Genomic DNA, 20,961 nt, shown 5'->3' with positions numbered 1-20,961 from the left:
CTGAACAAACGAGGTGACCAACATCAGATCCACGGCGCATCAGAGTCGGACCGCTGAGCAGCGCAAGTGCAGCAGGCAGGCGGGCTAGTCATCGCAAGGATAAGAAAAGGACGAGGGTCAGAAATATTTAGGATTAGACGCATCCACTATGACCATCGACAACATTAAGTAGAAGTAAACGGAGCTCACACCAAATAACATCGAGGATGAACGGGACTGCTGCGGCCACAGGATCGGCTTCTTGCCGTTTCGCCCACTATTTTGTTGTGTGTGGAGTGGATACGGAGACGGGCCTCGAACCCGACGATTTAGCAGGTAGGTTTGACAATAGATCTGAAATGAACAAATATATACTCCAGAAAAAACACATCACGATATGTTTAATGACACATGTCAAATTATACAAAACATTGGCCCAGAAATGTATTTATACGTGTAGATGACATTCACCAGAATGTGTTTTGTACGCCACATTCCAAAGCGCTGTTGACATCATATGTGCAAGTACTGGATTTTAAATGAATGTCATCTGCATGTACAAACGATTTATTTTGGCCAATTTGATGTATTTTGAAACGTACTCTATGTCTAAACAATTGTGTTGATGGTGACATGTATTTTACATAGCCTATCGGGACAGAAACAGAGTAAATGAGAAACCCCATAGGATGATGGTCGTGCAACGTCTTGTTTTTGTTGAACTGAGGTATTTCAGCGAAGTGACCATTGTCTCCTTATTAAAAAAAACAACATTAGGACAGCCTGTTATTGCCGCATATCTTGTCCTACATTGGGTTTTTTTAAACACCTATGGGTGGGTTCATGGAAAATACACGATTGCACTTCCATCCTGCTCAGTATGTTTTGACAGATACTCAAGGCAGTGTAATAAGCCTACAGAGAATACAGCTTTATTGGTTTCTGCTACTCATCCACAACACCTGGGGACAGAATAGAGAAGAGAAGGGTTGAGCAGAGGACAACAATATCCTGTGCTGCCCACTGATGCTGTAACACAGATGGAGCTGCAAAGCAGTGTATCCTCTGTGGACCGCTGTTAACCGAGGACTGTGTGTGTGTCTGTGAGACCTCCCAGATTACAGTTATGTGACTCAAAAAGCAGTGATAATCTCTTTGGTGAGTAGTTAGTGCCTCTCTGAACGGTTCTCTTGTCATCTTCCTGGACCCATATGGCCGTATATTTCACCATGCCAAACAAAACGACTTCACACACAAATCACACAAACCTATTCTTCTCAACCAAAAGCAGTGAAGGAGGTTGAAGGCAAGTGGATGGTGGTGGTTTTGGGTTGCCACGGTGATGACACCCACAGTGATGTGGCTTTGTGTTAAGTACTCATGGTGGATTGTTAACACTGACACTATGGGTAGCATTTTGTCTCTGTCTGATGCGCTGCTAGAAATAGAGATATTAGGTCCCATTGCTTTCTTGAAGTTGTTGACTCTGGGATTAAGAGGGAGATTCACCCAGAAGCCCCCTGTGAGGTCTGCACGTGTTCTGCTGTGTGTGCCTGGGTCTTTGTGTGTGTAAGAGAGGAGAAAGCACCACACGAGTGTGCTGCAAACACCTGAATACTAAAACCTTTACAGTGCCAGCTTCAGGTTTGAATCATGGAGCTGGAACAATAGTCACACCCTGTATTCTCCCTGTGTTCTTGGTAGCAGAATGTCTGCTTATGTAGAGCAGCTCCTCAGGGAGAAGATGGCTCTAAAACCAGACCCAGCCTTGGTGAAACAGCTGACTTTTTTCAGCCACAACAATGCTTTTGGATAAAAGTGAAGTGTTAAGTGAGACAAGAAAAACACGTATCTGTGGGATGAGGCGCATATCATATGTTGAAGGGAACAAACACACAGTATCGCTTTATTGCATGCTACAATTCCAGGTGGATTATTTAGTGCTGTAACTGACCAGTGAGGTCAGTGATGGCCGGCTCCCTGCGGCGAGTGGCAGCACCGCTGGCTAGTAGATCTGAGCTCCACCAATCTGCTTATGTAACAGCAGGTCATCTCATATCCCATCCACTGCAGCGGGGGGCTGCTCCTTTCCAGGGATTTGTGTGTGTGTTTGTGTCTTTGTTTTCTATCTATTTCACCAGCTAAAAATCTATCGAGGGATGTTTATTCTTTCATGTACAGCAGCCTTAGCCTATATGTTTGAGCAAATTGTTAGATGTGTGTGTTCCTGTCTGTCTGTGTGTGTGTGTAATTAGTGAATGCCTGCCGAGGGACAATCTGCTCTTGTTGGCTTCTCAATAGATGCCACTGTGTTTTCTGCAGCCTAATCAAATTTCACATGACGTTCCCTGTTGGAATGCTGAATTGCCGTGGCTGCAGCTCCGGCCCGGGGCAGATGACTGTCACAGGGGATGACATCAGCGGAGGGCAGGATCACACTAGCCATTTGAGATCTGCTTCTTAGTTGTGAACTGATTGGAGAGACAAGTGGTATTGAAGTCAAGCATGCATCCCATTAGATTTTGCAGTTATCTTTGGTTTCCTTTGTAAGCAGAATATCCAACCTGAGTTATCCTATTTTCGGTCTCAGCTACACAACACATACTTTCATCCTTTATTCTAAGCATATGAGGCAGCATCATGTCTCAGGCTGAGATGAAAGGCACATTTTGTCATTTAGTTTTATGACTCACGTTCAGTGAATGGTCAAATTTCCAATGCGAAGACATGGGGCTTTCAGTTGTTTGAGCCAAAATTGAAAAACTCTTCTTAACTGAAGGCCCAGTTGGCATTTGCTGTCATTTTAATCCACTTTTTTATATCTCCCCTTCTCATCTACTCATCTAATGATGTGATGAATGGGCTGGTGGGGGTAATTGAGTTGGCGAGTATGACAGATGTCTACCTTTATGTCTGTTCAATCATTCCTGATGAAGCCTTCCTGTCTTGATGGGAGAGCATTTGGGACGCATTAATCTCTGTGATGAATCTCTCAGCCGTGGAACGGATATTAAACCCTTTTTTGTCTTTGTCCACCAACAACATGCATAATATTGATATTACAGTGACAATGATAATGACTTTCAAGAACTGATGATGTATGTGAAGAGTACTCTAGCTCGTAGGGTATATGGTTTCTTGTGTGTGTGTGTGTGTGTGTGTGTGTGTGTGTGTGCGTGTGCATGCGTGCGTGTGTGTGTAAGCAGTAGAAGGAGGCAACAGTATGGTTATTACAGCCTAACTGGAACAACCATTTAAGCTTTCATTTGAAGACCGAAACAATCCACCCTCCACCTCCCTCTTCATGTATTCTGTTAGCTCAGAGAGAGAGACAGAGAGAGAGAGAGAGAGAGAGAGAGAGAGAGAGAGAGAGAAGGGGAGAGAGAGACTGCATTTGAGTGGGTTTTGGGGTTGTGTGATCCCTAGGGTGGGAAGTTGTGTCAGGAGGAGTGTGGCTCTTAATTGGGTCAGGTGATGACATTCAGGATGATGTAACTGCTGACGAGCTCCGTCTTGATGGCTATCTTCAAGGCCACAGTGCCACAGCGGAAATGCTACCATGGCAACTAGATGTCTTTCTGTAAGGCTGGATTCTCTCTCTCTCTTTGTCTCTCTCTGTCTCTCTCTCTTTGTCTCTCGCTCTCATTCTGTCTCCCTCTCTCCCTCTCTCCCATTTTTTCATCATTTAGCCCTCCAAAGATATCAGCGCCTCAACTCTCAACTCCGCTGTGACAACATGATCTCTGGATGTCATGTCAGTTAGGAATCGGAGAGGGTGCAGGTTGTTGTTGCTCCCTGTTGGTTTCCCTGTTAGTCCTCTCCACACCAACACTAATGCGTATCCTTGGCAAAGAACATTGCCTCCCCCTCTCGTCATAGTAATGCATCAGCTCCTCTCTCCCACCTGCTAGTCTGACTCAGTTTAACTGTGTGTGTGGATCCTTCTCGCTCTGCCTACGGCGCCGTTTCCTTTCGCAGGTTCTTGTGTGTCATCTCGGAGGCAGGTGGATGCTGCTTAATAAATGCGTCAAAGCTGACAGTTGTTTGCCTTTCGCAGTTGTTTTTGTTCTTGCAATACAGTGATGTCAGAGTTACACCTATTGAACTTTGAGAATCTATTAATTAAACAAGGAATTCAGTCAAGAGTACAAGGGCATCCCCTTAGAAACTGGAAGAATAATGACAGTGCCTCACTCATTACTCAGGCTCTCAGTGATTCACTCACTCACTGACTCACACAATCACACTCACACACTTTCTTTCTCTCCCTCTTAGTCGCTCTCTCTTATTCAGCAGCTCCTCTCCATGCACCCAGGTACTCACACACAAACGCCACTCTTTATGTAACTGGAGCCGAAAGCTGACACAAGGTGCAGAGAGTGTGACAGAGGAGAGACTTCAGCCAGACAGGGCAATGCATCAAATGTATGCATTGTGAATGTAGGAATACATAATAGATTTTCTTTTTTGCAGGCAATGCAAATTCATCCCATTTGTGTAACTCTAATATAGAAATCTCTCATCCTTTCTCCAGAGCCTGAATGTTCCCTGATGTATAACAAATCAGTTTCTTTTATGTCAGTATGTTTGTTCTATGTGCGTCCTAGAAGTGAAAAGAGTTTCTTACTGCAGAGTGCCGGGGATGTGGGGTGTTGTACCGGCTTCTCCAGTCTATCTCTATGGTAATGAGTTGAGTTACATAAGTCTTGGCAGGGTTTCCCCCTCTTTGCTGCAGAATGGCCCCTACTGTCTAACCTCTGTCTTGCTCTTGACAATAGAGGAGGGTTTTTTTTAGCCGGTGTCAAACAAGGTTGTGCTGTCTGTGCTTTTGCAGGAATCAAAGTACATGACCGTCCTCCTCCTTTTAGCGTCCTCTATTGTGTCCACTACTTATGAATTCTGCCTCTGCAGCGATGAAGGTCATCTATCTCTCTGTACTCATACGGCTGTGTCATAACTCTCTCTCTCTGTCTCTGTCTCTCTCCCAGGTGAGGGCTTTGAGCAGAGCCCCATTCGAAGGTCCTTTAAGTCAAAGGTCCTGGTCCACTATCCTGAAAGCACAGACAGGAACCCCTTCAATAAAGATGCTGTCAACATGGTGAGATACTGGATTGTATCTTTTAGCGTTAGCCATTTTCTCTCACAGTTGTTTATTCAGTGATAAAGATGGACGAGATTTGCCCTGTTTTGAGGGCAAATGTTTTGTAATTCTTCCAACCAGTCCAAATGAATAATGTTACAACTGAGAGGACAAACAGAACAACAAGATAACAAATTCAGCTCATGAAAAATGTGCACTGAGAGCCTGCGCTACTCTGCTGTGTCTTTGCTTGTTCTCTGTTCCCCACAGAATACAAACTCTGTTTTGTCCAAATACACAGAACATTTTCATGTTTGTTTTGTTTGTTTTGTTGTCTGTTGGATAAGCAGGTCAATATGAGGTTTTAGTCTCAAAAGAATTGTTAACGGAATCAAATTCAGTTGAATCAAATCAAGCAAAATGTCTGGACTTGCTTTATTCATCATATCAAAATTTGCTGTGAAAAGTACTTCATGTAAGGCTTTTATTCATTGTGTCAATAAAATGTATCAGTGATCTTATTATACAAACAAACCCCATTTTCAAATGTTATGTTGCGATGATTACAAAACCACTGCACAGTATCAGTTATTGAGGTCATTGTGAAGGGTTTGTGTTTAACAATTTGTTTCTCCCTCTGCCTCTCTATTCTCAACCCTCTCCCACACTTTTTCCCTCGCTCCTCCTCTTCCCTCGTCCCTCTCTCCTAAGCTTTGCATGCCAAGGGGTCTGGCCTTCCGCACACAGGCCGACAGCCTTGAGCCCCAGTTCCACTCCTTCACTGTCGCTACTGATGATGGCACGCGCTCCTACGGCTTTGTCCACACCTTCTACGAGGAGGTGACGAGCGCTCAGATCACCACCGCCATGCAGACGCTCTACCAGATGCACCATGTGGAGCACCACTCCTCCTCATCGGCCTCCTCTCCCTCTTCCTCCTCGTCGTCTGCCTCCTCGCCCTCCACCTCCAGCATGGACTCGCTTGTGAGCAGCTTGGATGAGTCAGACGCCGAGTCCCTGGCCGGGCTGTCCGCCTGCCTCGGCTGCGCGGGCTCCTTCGACTCGGCGCGGGACACCCTGTACGTGTCCAAAGCCCTCTGCCTCCTCACGCCGCTCCCCTTCCTTCAGGCCGCTCGCCAGTTCCTGTCCCAGCTGCACCAGGCCGTGACGTCACACACGGCCCCGCCCCTCCCTCTGGAGAGCTACATCCACAACATCCTGTACGAGGTGCCCCTGCCTCCTCCCGGCAGGTCGCTGAGGTTCCACGGGGTGCAGGGGCCCATCGTGTGCCAGCGGCCCGGGCCGGGTGAGCTCCCGCTGGGCGACTTCCCACTAGGAGAGGCCTTCTCCCTGCTGGGCGTCGACAATATGGTGCAGCTACTTACCTGTGTACTTCTGGAGATGCAGGTCCTGCTCTACTCTCAAGGTAACCACTCTTTATTGAGGGGATTGACTTTGGATTGCTTGGAAAGTAGGTTTTCCCTTTGTACTCTGAGGTGATTTTTATGTCCTCTCTCCATCTTGCCTCCCTCGTCTCCCCAGACTATCAGCGTTTGATGACAGTGGCAGAGGGTGTCACTACCTTGCTGTTCCCGTTCCAGTGGCAAAACATCTACCTGCCCATCCTGCCGGCACCGTTACATCACCTCCTGGACGCGCCTGTGCCATTCTTCATGGGTATCCAGCGGAGAGATGGGGCTCAGCGATCCTCCCTCCACCTACCGCATGAGGTACAGTACTAAACAAGGGGTTTTACGTGTACTGCATCCATAGTTCTCAGTGTCACGTTTCTGTTTGTAACATCAGTATTCCAGGAGGCACATGTTCTAGTTCTATAACATAACACGTTCCAATAAACATTCATACAGAAGGATCTAAAAATTTCTGCAGCATTCTTCTAGCCTTTTTGCTAATCCCCTCCATTCTGCATGCATAATAATATGCCCCCTGCCTCGGGCCTGACAAACTCAGATGATGCAGTTCCTCCTCAGAGCCCCCCCCCCCCCCACTTTCTACAAATCCAATTCTCCATCCACACCGAAAGATCACACTGTGCTGCATGAGCATCTCGCTGGAGCGTCTTTGATGTAGCTCTGCCCCAGAAAGGAGCCAGTAGAAAGAAAGCTTGGGGCGATGAAAGGAAAAACACTGAGCATTAGAGTTCCAGAAAAATCTGACAAAGTGAATAATTAATGCGAATTAGGGAGCACCGCTTATTTCTGGAATTGTGCAAGTTGATGTATGGGTGGTAAATTGCAAAAGCAAGCAAGAAGAAAGTGTAAAGCATTTTAATCATACATGTATGAGTCTTCTAGTCACTGCAGGTGCCTCTAGTTGACTCATTTTATTGACTTACTTGTGATTTGACTGCCCCGAATTGAATATGTTATGCAAAATCAATCCAAATCTTGAATGTATAGTTTCATCATTTACTTTGGCTTCTCTCCTGATGGAAAGACATGTTGAGTAGGAAGAGATAGGGCAGGATGAAGCTACAGGGAGTAGTCTGCTGGGGCGAGAGTGAGTCTGCAGCTGTCCACTCTACAGTTCATCTCCCAACTTCCCCTGAGGCAGTGAACTGACTGTCAGAGGTCACTGTTGAAGGTTGTGTTGCTGCTGACTGGGCTGTTCTCCACTGCTGCTCTGAGATGCAGTTTTATTATCGGTGGATAAATTCTCCTTAAAACGTTGACTATCTACTATTCATTGCTCAGCACCTTTACAAGTACAGTTTTTGAATGATTTTGTTGTTTGTTTGCCAGTGTGGAAGTCTTGCTTGTCTAATTTTGCCTTTTTCTCATATCTCTCCTGTGTAAGCGATAACAGTAATCGTTTGATAATCCTTCATACGCTAATATGTTGGAGTCTCTGGGAGCTTATCGTGGTAAAATGCCAAGAATCCATTAATGCAATGTAAATCTCCCTCTCTGATCTTAATTGGATGTTTCTACACTTGCCCCAGTGCTATTAAAGCTTAACTACTTTGTCTACATGAGATGAATAAGAGTCCGTACACTGTGAGTGGTTAAACCTATTATGATTATCTGTTGGGTGAGTCAATTGAAAACTGGTTTTAGTGGCTTCATCCAGGTAGGACATATTCTGACCTGTCTTGTTTGTCTGTTTTACTCCTGCGCAGGCCAACCTGTGTTTTGTGGACATTGACAACCACTGTGTTGAGGCACCTGAGGACCTTCCTTTGTTTCCGGACCAGACAGAGCTCATCCAGGAGCTGAGCGAGGTACTGCTGCGTTTCGGCCTCCCTCCACAGGGGGGCGTGACCACTAAGCCTGCCGCCACCACCTCCCCCTGCCTCAGCAGCCTGGTCCTGGAGGATCTGATGGAGGACAGAAGGAACGGGAACCTCGGAGGGGAGGAACTGGCTGTGCTGGAGAGGCTGCAGGCGCTGGCAAGGAGGTGTGGAGGAGGGAAACCGTCAGATGGAGGGAAGATGCTGGGACGTGTGTTTGAGGAGGAGGAGGAGGAGCTGAAGTCTGCGAAGATGAACGTACAGCTGAGGGAGGTGTTCGCCGGCCGGTTTGCTACCATGTTTGGCAAATATGAGGAGTTTGTCATTCACAGCGCTCCTGATCTGGACTCCTGGCTGAGCAACCGGGAGGGGACATTCAGCTTTGACAAGGTACTCAAGTAGATCAACTATTTTTTATTATTATCCTTACTTACCTATTTATTATTATCCTTAGCTACTTTTTTATTTATTTCTTTTTTAATGTAATTTTACTAGACAAATTACTGTTTTAATTTCTGTCTTGCTTTAGCTTGTGTTTTTGATTTTGCTTGAAATTTTTGCTTTTGCTTGTAAATGTTTTAATGCATTTATTTTATGTAAAGTACTTTGAGTTGCATTCTATGTATGGTGCTATAAAAAATAAAGTTATTATATAAGTTATTACAGTGAATAGGCCTATAGATACAGTCGGCACATGAGGAAAACATAATTTCCGTCAGCCAACATGGGGGAAAACAAATCACTGGGAAGTACTGATCTTGGCTGCGTGCTATGAAAACATTCTTTAGTTTTGCCTTTTCCAAAGTTTAAAAACAAAGAAGGGTATGTGGAAAAGCTGCTGTGTCATGCACTGCACGGCAAATAAACATAATAATCCTGAACTTAAGTTCTATGTGATTCCGAGAGTGTACACACCTGTGAACACACATCATGTAGGAGTGAGAAGACAGCAGACAGGCAATAATAGGGGGAATGCACCCTCCTATAACATATTTATTTGTCATGGGCCAGCAATGTGTTCTGTAAATGCATGAACAAGATTGCAATGAAATTTGCTTTATTGGCATGGCTGCATAAATTCACTATATTAGCCATAACCATGTAAGGAAAGAATAACTAGCATCACACAAGGCATGACGAGGTTTGTTCCCCGCAATCACACTAGCATTTTATACAGGAAATGTAATTTTCTAGTTGTAAATCTAAAATTCCAATGTGCTAGCTTACCGGGAAATTCAATAAGGTAGCAGAAAATGTCTGGGAATGACACATCTGGCCATTGTGTAGGATCATTCGTCCATTCTTTCATGGAGCAAGGACAATCAGTTCTGACTATTGATAGTTTTGTGATATATCTAGTCAAGTCCTTTTGACCTAGCCCCTCCATATAACTTATTTTATTCTTACTTATTTTACATTATTTGATCAGTAGTTTTCACATTTTACAATGTCAGATTTGGCGCTTATACCATTAGTTTCAATTAGGGGGGACCGTTGTTTTCCCCCACGGTGACCGCGCCCACAAGTCGATGACGTAACGCCGACTGTATCTATTAGATCCACATGCATATTATGTCCAAATAGGCCTTTTATGATCTCCAGTCTTTTTTTTTTATATTTGTGATCATGATATGAAACAATATTCCCCTGCCCATGTAGACAGTTTTATAAAAGTGTTAACATGTGGTTTTGACTGTTCCAGGGTTCCTTCCTCTCAGTCCAGCCTGCAACCCACCTGCACTTCCTGTCCCGGTTCCTGGAGACGGCCATGTTTTCCTCCTTTGTGGATGGGAAGGTGATCTCTCGCTGGGCGGACAGGGAGCCGCTGCAGCAGCTGTTCGACAGCCGTCTGGAGAGAGAGCGGCTGTACGACACGGACGAGGAGGATTCCCGCAGCTGTCGCTACCGGAAGTGCACCATGCTGTTTGAGTCAGGTACTGTGAAGGTGTTCAGGAACTAAAGAAGATGGATTATAGGGCTACATCCTGCATATTGTTGCAAGATAAGTTACAAGATAAGCAGTTTTATCTCACAAGCCAAAATGTTTGTACAACCACACGGAGGGAAACTGCTGTTTGTTAAAATGCCTTCCAACTTTTATCTCGGTTATTCTAGCATTTATCAAAAAACTCAAAAACATGACAAACAAATTCTCGCTCATATTTTCTGCTTCATATCTCATGGAAAGTGGTTGCTTTAAGTTATCTTTCTCACCAGGAAAGTCCTTATAATGAGTCCTTGTCCTAACCTGGCTTAACTTCCTCGGAGATTTACCTAGTGAATTCAACGATGCTGTGCTCAGAGATAATTGAGCGATGAAGGCCGCTGCCTCTGGAGCTACAAATGCACCGCTGCTGGCTGAGGATTAAATCCTGCCAGAGCTTTCTCTCCTGTGTCTTCCCTCCTCTGTCTCCCTCTTTGCTTTCCAACTGTCTGAGTAAATAGAAATGCTGATTAAAAGTTGGCTGGACTGCCCACTTTCCTTTAAAAAGGTTATTATCTAGCCTTTTTCTGTTATTTTCATAGATGTTACTGTTGCACTACCTCATTTGGCTAACCTTTGTTCCAGTTTATTTATAATGCTCGCAAGGTTTGACTCACTTCAGCACAAAATTTAACTTCAAAGTGACTAAAAAAGGTCCATAGTTGCTCATCTGAGAATTACAGGAAAGTATTTCTTTCCTAAGTATCATTGAAATCTCCTGAAAACACCCAAGTTTGCTGCCATATATAGTTTTGGTCTCATGGGTGAAAAGTGTCAACATTGTTTTCTCCTGCATCTTCTTATTAGGCAGTGACATCCACAATGAGTGGCATTTTTGCACTTTTGATTTAAATTATAAAATCATTTTAAAAAGCCCTAAATTGGAATAACAGCTTGTGACTAACCAAGGGTAACATCATGGTGTTTTATTACTTTTTTTCCACAGCATTTAGACACTATACAGTAAGAAAATAAACTGAAAATCCCCACTGATGGACTGAGGGAAATTCCCATATGGTGATTAAAGAGGCTGCCAGATTTTGTAGAGGGGATCTGCAAATCTGTCTCCATCTGCCACTCTCGTTGGCTTTATATGTTGATTATGTTGCTTGGCCTTTCTGAAACCAACATTTCTTTCTCACTTTTGAACAAAGTAAGACGAACAAAGTAAGAAGGACCTTGCTTAAACCTTGCTTAAGGGACCTCATGTACCAGAACAGTGAACTACATGAATAAATTCATCGTATTATTTGATTTCGATTGAAATAGAGTTGAAACACGAAAGGGACGGGACAGAATCTGATATGAAGGTGAAAAGAAATGGGTGGAATTGGTGAAAAAGAGAGGGGCGAACTGCAGGATAGGGGCTGGGAATAAGCAGTACATCAGGGGAGGAGCGCACATTGTGTCCTATAATGAATGCCTCAAACTTTCTGCTTTGAAGTCCTTCCAACCTCTCTGCAGAGACGCACTGCTCTGCCTCAGTCTCTCCATCTTTCTCACTCTATTTCACATTTGGACTTCACAGTTCTCCTCAGTTTCATAGACATTGCTTTATCTCCCTTTTCTCAGACATCAGTTACTTTATATCACTCTACTTAGTTCTGTGTGTTCCAGTGGTTTCATGGAGTCTCAGGTTTTGTACCTCCTATCTTGAATACAAAATGTTCATGTAAAATATTAACACAAATCCCCCCTTTGAATTCTTTTTAAATGCTTATCCAGACAAAAGAATGAGAGACTACATATATTGCCATTCTATATCAAAATGAAGATTTTTTATCTACAGTAGACCTCATTACCCGTTGTGTTGTTGTGTTGTTGCAGCCCAGGCCATTGAGCGCAGGCTGCTGAAGGCAGACCACACAGCCATACACCCCCACCTGCTGGACATGAGGATCGGCCAGGGTCGTCACCAGCAGGGCTACTTTCCCAAGCTGCAGGCTGACGTTCTTGCACAGGGTCAAAGCACCAACAAGTGAGCCTACCCTTCCTGCTGTTGTTCAATTAGAATACGTTATAAAAACACCAAGTATTTGTCAGCAGCTTATTGTAAAAGAAGTGCCAGTGTCTACTTTGTTATTACCTGTATCTCATACATAGGCAAAAGGGATGCACAAGCACTGTAAATACACACAAACACACTGGAGAACGCTTGCGATGGTTGACGCATTAATTTTATTTTGATATCATGTCATCTGTGTGAACAGGTGGTCCAGCCGTGTCACAGCATCACGCAGGACCGGCACCAAGAGATCAACAACTACTGAAACCTCAGGACTGGACAATGAACAGAGACAGGTAATCGCATATGTACACACACACACACACACACACACACACAAAGCCTTTAGCCGCTTATGTCTCATGTGTTGTCTTTGGTTTATTCAATAGAAGCACACATTTGGGAGGAAGAACCTACGTCAGTCTAAGCTGCTGGACTCCTCACCTTCGGCCGTCACTCAGACCCACCGGGAGTTTGTCGATGGGCTGCTGAGCGAGTGCCGTCTGAAGGTGAGACCTCTCCCCGCCTGTTGAAGTGCGCGCTGTCGCTTCATCTGACATGCTTTGTGGGTAACGCTAATGTTGTCTCTGGCTTTGCAGACCAAACGAATGTTGATGGAGCGGATGGGGAAGGAGAGTGTGGAACTGGGTCAGGGAGAAGCCAACATCACGGGCCTGCAGGAGAACACGCTCATCCACGGACTCTGTGACCTACTGGAAAGGACCTGGGGCCACGGGCTGCAGCTAAAACAGGTCAGACACACACACACACACAGTAATACTGCCAATTTAATATGCCTTACTAGCCTAAATGACCTACAAAAATGTCTGGAACTGTGTCCCCCCATGTAAGCAAATTTACATCACACACATGAACACACAAAAATGTCCGGTTGAACAGGTTGAATGTTGATGAGTGTGTCGGTTTCATTGTTTGTTCTGAACAGGGGAAGTCTGCTCTTTGGTCCCATCTGCTCCACTACCAGGCCACCGAGGGGAAGATGGAGGCACCAGCTGAGTCTCCAGGTCAGAGCACAAACCTATTATATCTTTCTTTACACAAATCGTTGAGTTAAGGGTTGAATGATAGTAGCTCTTAAACCCTCTGCTTGTTTAGTGTCCAACGGGTTGGACCAGAGAACGCTTGATGATTGCACTCTGCTCCTGAAAGGATCCCTGCTGCAGGATATGAGGTAATGAGAGCCGGCATACTTTGTCAGTAGATGGTGGGAAGTGTGGTGTGTGTGTGTGTGTGTGGAAGCAGATCAGGGTGTGGTAGAAGTTGTATATGGAAGTTGTGTAGGGCTCTATGTTTCATGGAACACAGGAAATGGAAAATTAGAAACCAGGTAAGAAAACAGAATTCAGACCTAAGCACAGAATAAATATCTTAGGCAGAGGTGAATGTTGCTTCCCTGCCTCTTCTGATGACTGACATGTTTCCAATGAGGTTTAAAAAAAGACCATATTTGAACCTTTTAAATATTTAATTGCTTTTTACTGCACATATATCTTTATCATTTATTCTTGTTTGGTTCTGTTCCAATGAGGTTATGAGAGATGATATGTCTTGTTCACTAGTTTGGTTGTCCTGATGATAAAAAACAAAACAAGATGACCAAAAACTTTGGTCATTAAATGCAATGTGAGAAAAGGCTGAACTAGAGAGGTTGTTCCTCATTGCTCATATCAACCTATCCTTTGTCCTTCCAGGTTTGTCCAGACAATGAGTGAGGGTCTGTCTGAGGTGGGACAGGCCCGGGCCTGGATTCATTTGGCGCTGGAGAAGAAAATGCTATCTCAACACCTCAAAGAGCTGCTTACAAACCAGGAGCTACTCAGGTAAGAATCACTCGGTGAACACAAACCTACAGACAGGTAGACACTAATAGAATCTATAGGATGATATTTGCAGTAAGTCCCTATTTGTTCTTCTTCAGTAACCTCTCCTCTGTGTTCCCCCTGACAGGCAGCTGTATAAGCCCCATGCATTCCTGCTGTGTGAGGAAGAAAGGGAGCAGTTCTTGTTCCACCTGCTCTCTCTCAACACTGTGGACTACCTCTGCTTCACGCGCGTCTTCACCTCCATCAGTAAGTCCTGCATCCAACAGCATAAAGCTGAGATAGGCAAACGTGCCACGGGAGGGCTGGGAGGCTGCAGGTTTTCATTCCAGCTAAAGACTACATCAGCTGATTTCACTGATTAGCACAACTTCAACCACAGTAGAGGAACTAATCAGTGAAATCACCTTGTGTAGTGTTTGGTTGGAAGGAAAACCTGCTTACTCTCAGCCCTCCAATGCATATCCCTGGTTTTAAAGGATAGTTGACTGTGGCAGTTTTATAGTCTCTAAAGGGAGGAAGGATGCTGGAGACTTGCTTCTGGTTCTATTCATGTTTTATTTTGGCACCAACACAGTAAAGAAATCAGCGTTCCTTATCTTAAGGGAAAATCCTATTTATTTTTCTCTGTAGTATTGTGGGTTGCATTTCACAATTCAAATGCAAAGGGAATGACTTGTATGTTTAAAGCTTTGCTCTTGGCCTTCTGTGTCTCTCCAGGTATTCCATACCGTGTTGTTATAATGCCCATGAAGAAGCTTAGCATTGCGATGACAACAGTTAACCCATGGGTGTGTGTGTCAGGAGAAATGGGCGACTCAGGAGTTAGACAGATCCCTAAGAATACACAAGAGATCTTTTTCCAGGTCGGTATACAGCCACTTACAGTATGGCCAACACACCCATAAAAAATGCAAAGATATATGCAGCGCTACACTTACTCTGGTCCGTGTGTGTTTCAGTGCAAGAACCTTGGCAGGCTGAGCACTCTGCAGCTGGGACAGGAGAACTCTGGCTTGCTGGCCAAGTGTCTGATCGACTCTGTCATGGTGTACAACGAGATCACCGGACACACCTACAAGTAAGACTCTTCCTCTGACTCCTCCTCCAGTGATTGTGATGGTGTGCACAGTGGCTAATGGTACAAGCACAGAGCTGGAATCATTAGAATGGCCATACCTAATCAAATCAGCACTCTTGAATAGTCATTTGACTGGTGCACCTCAAAATGGCTGCCACAGAATGTTCGATAATGTTGCCATGGATATCAGCATCTGTTGTGCCAATGCTCATTTCCATGACTACAACATCAAAATGCTATTGCAGCCATCCTGAAGTGTGCCAAATGAAAGTACCTTGATCCATCCACAAGTGACGGTTCTATTGATTCTATTTCTGTGGCCACAAGACTGTGGCTGTGGATAGCAGTGTATGATAATATGTATAAAATAAGATTACATTTTAATAATCCCCCTGGGGTAATAGTTTGGTCGTTGCAGCAGCAAAAGTAACAGGATTCAGCAAGAAAAAGATATAAACATAAGCAATAAAAAACAGTAAAAACCTAATAAAGCAATCAAATAGAATGTAAATAATTGTGGGGTTCTCTAAATGTATGCTGATGCCAATTTAAACACACTATATGTAGATGGATTGGTTGGAAATATGGTGGAGTATGGGTGTAATGGACATGTATGGATTAAGTTACAATCGTGACTGCATTTGCTTGCAGTTGGATGTATGTAACTCTCTTCAAATTAAATTAAATCACACATCCTTTACGTCAGATGTCATGAAACGTCCTGTCTTCTTTCCCCTCCAGGTTCCCATGTGGCCGCTGGCTGGGGAAGGGCGTGGGTGACGGCAGCTTGGAAAGGGTTCTCATTGGTCAGCTGGTGTCACCAGGTGGAGAGGAGGATGCTGGGAGGTGGACAGGGACGCCTCCGGAGCTGGCTTCGCCGTCTCAGAGTGTACGCGCGGTGCTGGGAGCGCTCGCCGGCCGCAGCAGTACGTTACCGACAAACAACACACTCCACTCTTTAGTACAATGCCTGACCTGCTGGTTGACACGCTTACTGCAATGACAGCCTCCTCCCATATCACCTTTCCATTTGGCTGCCTTTCTCTTCCTTTTCCTTCTCATTATTCATCCTCGTCCTATTTCTTTCCTTAATTATTCCCTCTCTCTCTTTCCATTTATTAATCTTCTCAGGAATGATGGCTGTCGAGGTGCAAGAGGACATGAGGGAGGCAGCAAATAACCTTGTCAAACACTTCCACAAACCGGAACAAGAGGTATGTGACTAATATAGTGTGTGTTGCCCCCCAGGTCCAGCTCTTGAATTCATTTAACCTCTTGGTTCAGACAGTAGACTTTTTTTTTTCTGCAGGATCAACAGTGAGTGAACAATTTATGTAATGTCTCCGAGGCGTAATGAAAAATCTTGTGATAAAATTCTTCCCAAAAGCTCATCACTGATTCATGAGAGAAGGGTACAATGGGGAGAGTTGGGTTTATGCAAAGCGGAAGAGCGTCTCTGAGGTGAGGTATTTAGTCTGTTAGACCCCCTGGTAACATTATGTTTATCTCCAACATGGTTCATTAACCCAGTTTCACCAGTGCGGGTCGGATCTGTGTTGTTTCTGTGTCTTGGACTAGCTTCTCTCGTCTGAAGCCCAGGTTAAAAGCCTTGGAGAGACCGTTGATGGATCACTATAGTTTAACTCTAATGGGCCTCCAGTTCAATGTAATTATGTTTTTATAGCAGCTACTTAGATACTTGGCTACTCACCCCTCAGGACGGTCTCACCGCAAAGGCACTGCGGCTTTAATATACAAGCTTCTGCTCAGTGAGTGGTAAATGAAAGAAGAAGAGCTTTTTAAATCCCCCAAAAAATATACAGAGGGTTCCACATGGTTCACTGCTGTGGGTGATTTTGCTAAATTGCTTTGCCCTTTATCATTCATATGAGGGGAATTTATTGGAGGTGAGGGATGAGCCTCTTGCTTAAAATGCCTCTTATTATCTGTCTGCTCCCATTCCTGTGCTGCCAGAGGGGAAACCTGACGGTCTTGTTATGTGGCGAGGGGGGGCTGGTGCTCTCCTTGGAGAACTTCCTCCTCCATGGCTTCAAGTGCAACCGGCTTTTCCAGAGGAATGTGTTTGTGTGGGACTTTGTGGGTAAGTGGTGTGTGTGTGTGTGTGTGTGTGTGTGTGTGTGTTTATACAAAGCATCCGGTGAACACTGAAGTGATGTTGCACTTATCTCTGATCTCTACTGGCTGGCTCCATCTAGTGGCAGAGAATATGAATTTCACCACATATCATATTGCGTGCAACATGGTTCGTCTGTTTCGTCAACAAGCAATCTAACCTGCTTCTCTAGAGTTCATCACATTCCTCACTGTCCTGTATATTGATATGTTGAGCCATGGTTATTCTCCACTGTTCATGTGTACAAACTAACAATTGCTGATCTCACCAACTCTGTCTCCCTCAGAGAAAGCAGTGGTTTCCATGGAGACAGCTGATCAGATGGGTGACCTGCGCGGATCGACAGAACCAAAGGGCCCGCCTTGTGACTCACTGTGCCACTACGTCAATGCCATCAATGCCTCACCGCGAAACATTGGAAAGGAGGGCAAGTTCCAGCTGCTCGTCTGCCTGGGAATCAGGTGAGGGGTCCGAGTTCAAAACTGACAAGTTGAAATTTCAAGCAAGAGAAGCCCAAACTGTGAATTTAACCCGCACAATCCCTTAGAGTGGTTAATGATTTAGAGAAAGAAGGATACATTTGGAAAATATTCTAATATTCTCCCCATTGGAGTCTGTGGTTTTAAAGCCTCCTGGTCACTATACTACATCTTGTGCGAAGGCGACACAATTTCCTCCTTCCTGAAGCCCTGAGGAAGCGGCCTGCAGCAGGACCGGTCTCAGAAGTTCTCCCAGACTGACCCATTTACATCACATGCAGTTATTTTAGGGAGAGATTGTGGCTGCCGCAGCGAAAGCGGTCGTCTAGACACACAGTACGCAAAGCTGATGAAATGATCATCATACTATAAAGCAAGGAGTCTCTGTCTGTCTGTATTTCTGTCTGTATTTCTGTCTGTCTGTGTGTCTGTCGCATATCTCGAGAACCGTAAGTCCGATCGACTTCACACTTGGCGGGTGTATTGCTGGGGACCCAAGGAAGTGCAGTGTCAGATTTGGTGCAATTTGGACACGTGACACGTTCAATATTAATAAACTTTGAATAAAGAAGTGAACAGTGTGCTGTACAGGGGCGGGGCGAACAGTGCACTGTGCAGCAGTGGCGCGAACGGGCACTGCACTAGTTTATACAATGATAATCAAGCTGTGATTAGCTATAACTAATCACGATGTCACGGGTTTGGGTCCAACTGATGGCCAGTGTCACATGATATTCTCTATTTTTCTTTCTTTTTCCTATCACTCTCCACTGTGTGCTGTCAGATAAGGCAGTAATGCTGTAAAATATTAATAATAGTTCATAGAAAATTGATTATTATCAGTGTACTAGTCTGTTCTAGTGCTGTTTCTTGATGCTTTTGAGAGAGCAGACATTGCTACTTGTGTCTGATGCTTTGGATTGAAACTGAATTCATCACCTAAATATGTGGTAGATCTACTCATCATTTCTACTAATTGGCTGGTTATGAGCAAAGTGGAGGTTGGTGAACCCTGAAAAGATCTGCTCAATTTACTGTGGTTGAATGCTTCATGAAGAGAAAGTACACAACTCTGCTTCTGTCTTGCAGTCGGCTAACTCTCCCTCAGTGTTGAAATGTGATACTTACACATTAATGGGACTATTATTGACCATTGACCTGTTCATATTGGCAGGGACCGGCTCCTCTCTCAGTGGCTCCCCCTGCTGGCAGAATGCCACCTGACAGCGCGGACTTACGAGGAGGGCGCTCTGCTGCGGGACCGTGCGGCGGTGCACTCCCTGTCCCGCATCCTGCACACACTCCATGAGTTCACCGTCACCTTGGAGACGGCCCTGGTGAAAGGGGTCGACCTCTAACCCTGTCAAACGACGTGCTGTGGGGATGCGGTGTTCGGCCCCCCGCTCGTACAACCCGCCGCAGGAACGCCGATGGGCCGGCCTCGGTGGTGTTGTATATCCATCTTTCCATGGGTGGGGAAAGGAAGTAAATTCAGACAATTGAGGAGAAACCCAGGGCCTGCATGTTCAGAAGTGGGACTTTGTTGCGGAAAGGACTCGCTGAACTCGCTGGGATTTTAGGATGGGTATGGGTAATGGCAGGCCACCGGCCGCTCTGTTGCCTTGTTCTCTGATGTAAATGCCCTATATATTTGCTTAAGGAAATATTGTTTGATTTTCCTATGCTTGTTTACACTGTGATATTCTGTTTCCTCAAGGAAAAATAGACAGTCATTCCTTATCTCACATCTACAGTAGACATTTTCACAGCTCACACCATGAACCCGACTCTAGGACGACTATAACTCTCCTACGATTGCTGTAATGCTTGCACTTGAATTCTAAACTAAGCACATGCATGGCCAAATCTGTTGTTACCTTTTGTCTCAGCGTGTTGTGACCCGATGTTCTGAAGTTGCAGGACTCGGGCCGCACTATATAAACTATTTTTCTTGGCTTTCTTAATGGGACATCTTAGTAAATATATTCAAGAAAGAGGAAATGTCCCCAGTTGAGTTTTCTCTTCTGATGCTCTCGCTGTAGTGTAACTTCTGGCCCGTTCTTATTGTTTAATTCACTTCTGGGTCATATACAGGGTCCTGCCTGTTTTGCTCTTGAGATGCTGGGCCGGTGAAACACTGAAACCAAACTTGTGTCCTAATTGTGTCAGTTCAAATAGTCTTTGTCACTGTCAAAAAGATTTTTTCTCTCTCACTGTGAATATTTTGCTTTATTAAATCTTTGACAGAATTGTACCCATTTGTTATATGGTGTAATCAATTTTGACATATTTAATGTATAATGGCATCTTGTTTGTGTTGGTGTAAAACATTATATTCAACTGTTGGCACATTTTACTGATTATGTGGATACTGGTCATGCTGTTTGTTTCTAAATTGTTCAGTTGTCTTTGCAAGATTGAGACATTGAATAGAGCACAGGTTCTTGAAAAAGCTAGTTATTATGTTGATGTTGCATTTAATTTGATTAACTGTTCAAGAATTATGAAAATGCTGTCTCCTGCACTGTCCTGCAAGCACTATCTAACCCACAATGACCAAGCCTCTATTATTCAAATATAGATTAGAGTAAGCAATAATGAATTGTTGTTATTTCGATATTTATGAAATGTGTTGTTAAAGATTAAAGTTAATATTGACATAACTGACACCTCTTTGTATTATTTGTGCTGTTTAAATCCTAAATCTGTGATGTATGATATCATCAGATAATCAGATTCTTGCTGGGTTAACAATGATTTGCAGCTGCAAAACAAGGTTTTCTTAACTTTCTCATCTCACAGGACTATTTGGCTCTGATAATTACAAACACAGCCTTTAAAACTTTACCATTTACAGATGCAAAACCTGACCTTTTCTAAACGCTGTGTTTTTCCTGTATCTTCTGACACAAGCTCCTTTGATTAACATGACAACGGAGTATGGTGTAATTTTATTCTATGAGGACTCTTGTAATGTTTTGATCAAGCGCTAGTCTTACAAGATGCATTGTCAACTGGGTTGAGCTTGAGGTTAGGCCTTCACGTTCTCTTGAAACTGTAGATAGTACTAAAGTCCGCTGCCGGTGACCTGTGTTCCGCAGTGCAGTTCCTGCAGTGTTTTTATGGTG

The 20,961-nt window shown here is 44.3% G+C and overlaps 1 protein-coding gene across 2 annotated transcripts; it reads left to right on the top strand.

Moving 5' to 3' along the window:
- The first annotated feature begins 206 nt into the window (after positions 1–206).
- On the top strand, positions 207–19,191 carry LOC139659442 (DENN domain-containing protein 5B-like). 2 transcript variants are annotated; one of them, XM_071537720.1, is made up of 21 exons: positions 207–315; positions 4,968–5,077; positions 5,771–6,485; positions 6,602–6,789; positions 8,199–8,699; positions 10,012–10,243; positions 12,121–12,269; positions 12,499–12,594; positions 12,688–12,807; positions 12,898–13,050; positions 13,245–13,323; positions 13,415–13,490; positions 14,011–14,139; positions 14,267–14,388; positions 14,860–15,005; positions 15,102–15,220; positions 15,962–16,146; positions 16,352–16,434; positions 17,195–17,321; positions 17,641–17,815; positions 19,008–19,191. In XM_071537720.1, the coding sequence occupies exons 1-21, from the start codon at positions 207–209 to the stop codon at positions 19,189–19,191; spliced, it is 3,798 nt and encodes a 1,265-aa protein (XP_071393821.1). The 2 variants fall into 2 exon arrangements, with proteins under 2 accessions (XP_071393821.1, XP_071393822.1); XM_071537721.1 differs by having other exon boundaries at positions 12,121–12,271; positions 12,504–12,594.
- Positions 19,192–20,961: the final 1,770 nt, after the last annotated feature.

The sequence above is a fragment of the Centroberyx affinis genome, unplaced genomic scaffold (genome assembly GCF_046629955.1).
Source record: "Centroberyx affinis isolate AG114_WGS23_722 - 3 ecotype Tasmania unplaced genomic scaffold, CSIRO-AGI_Caff_v1 ptg003110l_1, whole genome shotgun sequence".
In the NCBI taxonomy this organism is placed as follows: Eukaryota; Metazoa; Chordata; class Actinopteri; order Beryciformes; family Berycidae; genus Centroberyx; species Centroberyx affinis.
Note: the sequence above shows the minus strand (reverse complement) of the source record. Positions and strands in the feature narration are given on the sequence as shown.

Coding starts and splice junctions, on each gene's coding strand:
- LOC139659442 (XM_071537720.1), top strand. CDS start 207: ATGAACGGGACTGCTGCGGCCACAGGATCGGCTTCTTGCCGTTTCGCC. Junction 12,595..12,687: donor TGGACAATGAACAGAGACAG/GTAATCGCATAT, acceptor TTTATTCAATAG/AAGCACACATTTGGGAGGAA. Junction 13,051..13,244: donor ACGGGCTGCAGCTAAAACAG/GTCAGACACACA, acceptor TGTTCTGAACAG/GGGAAGTCTGCTCTTTGGTC.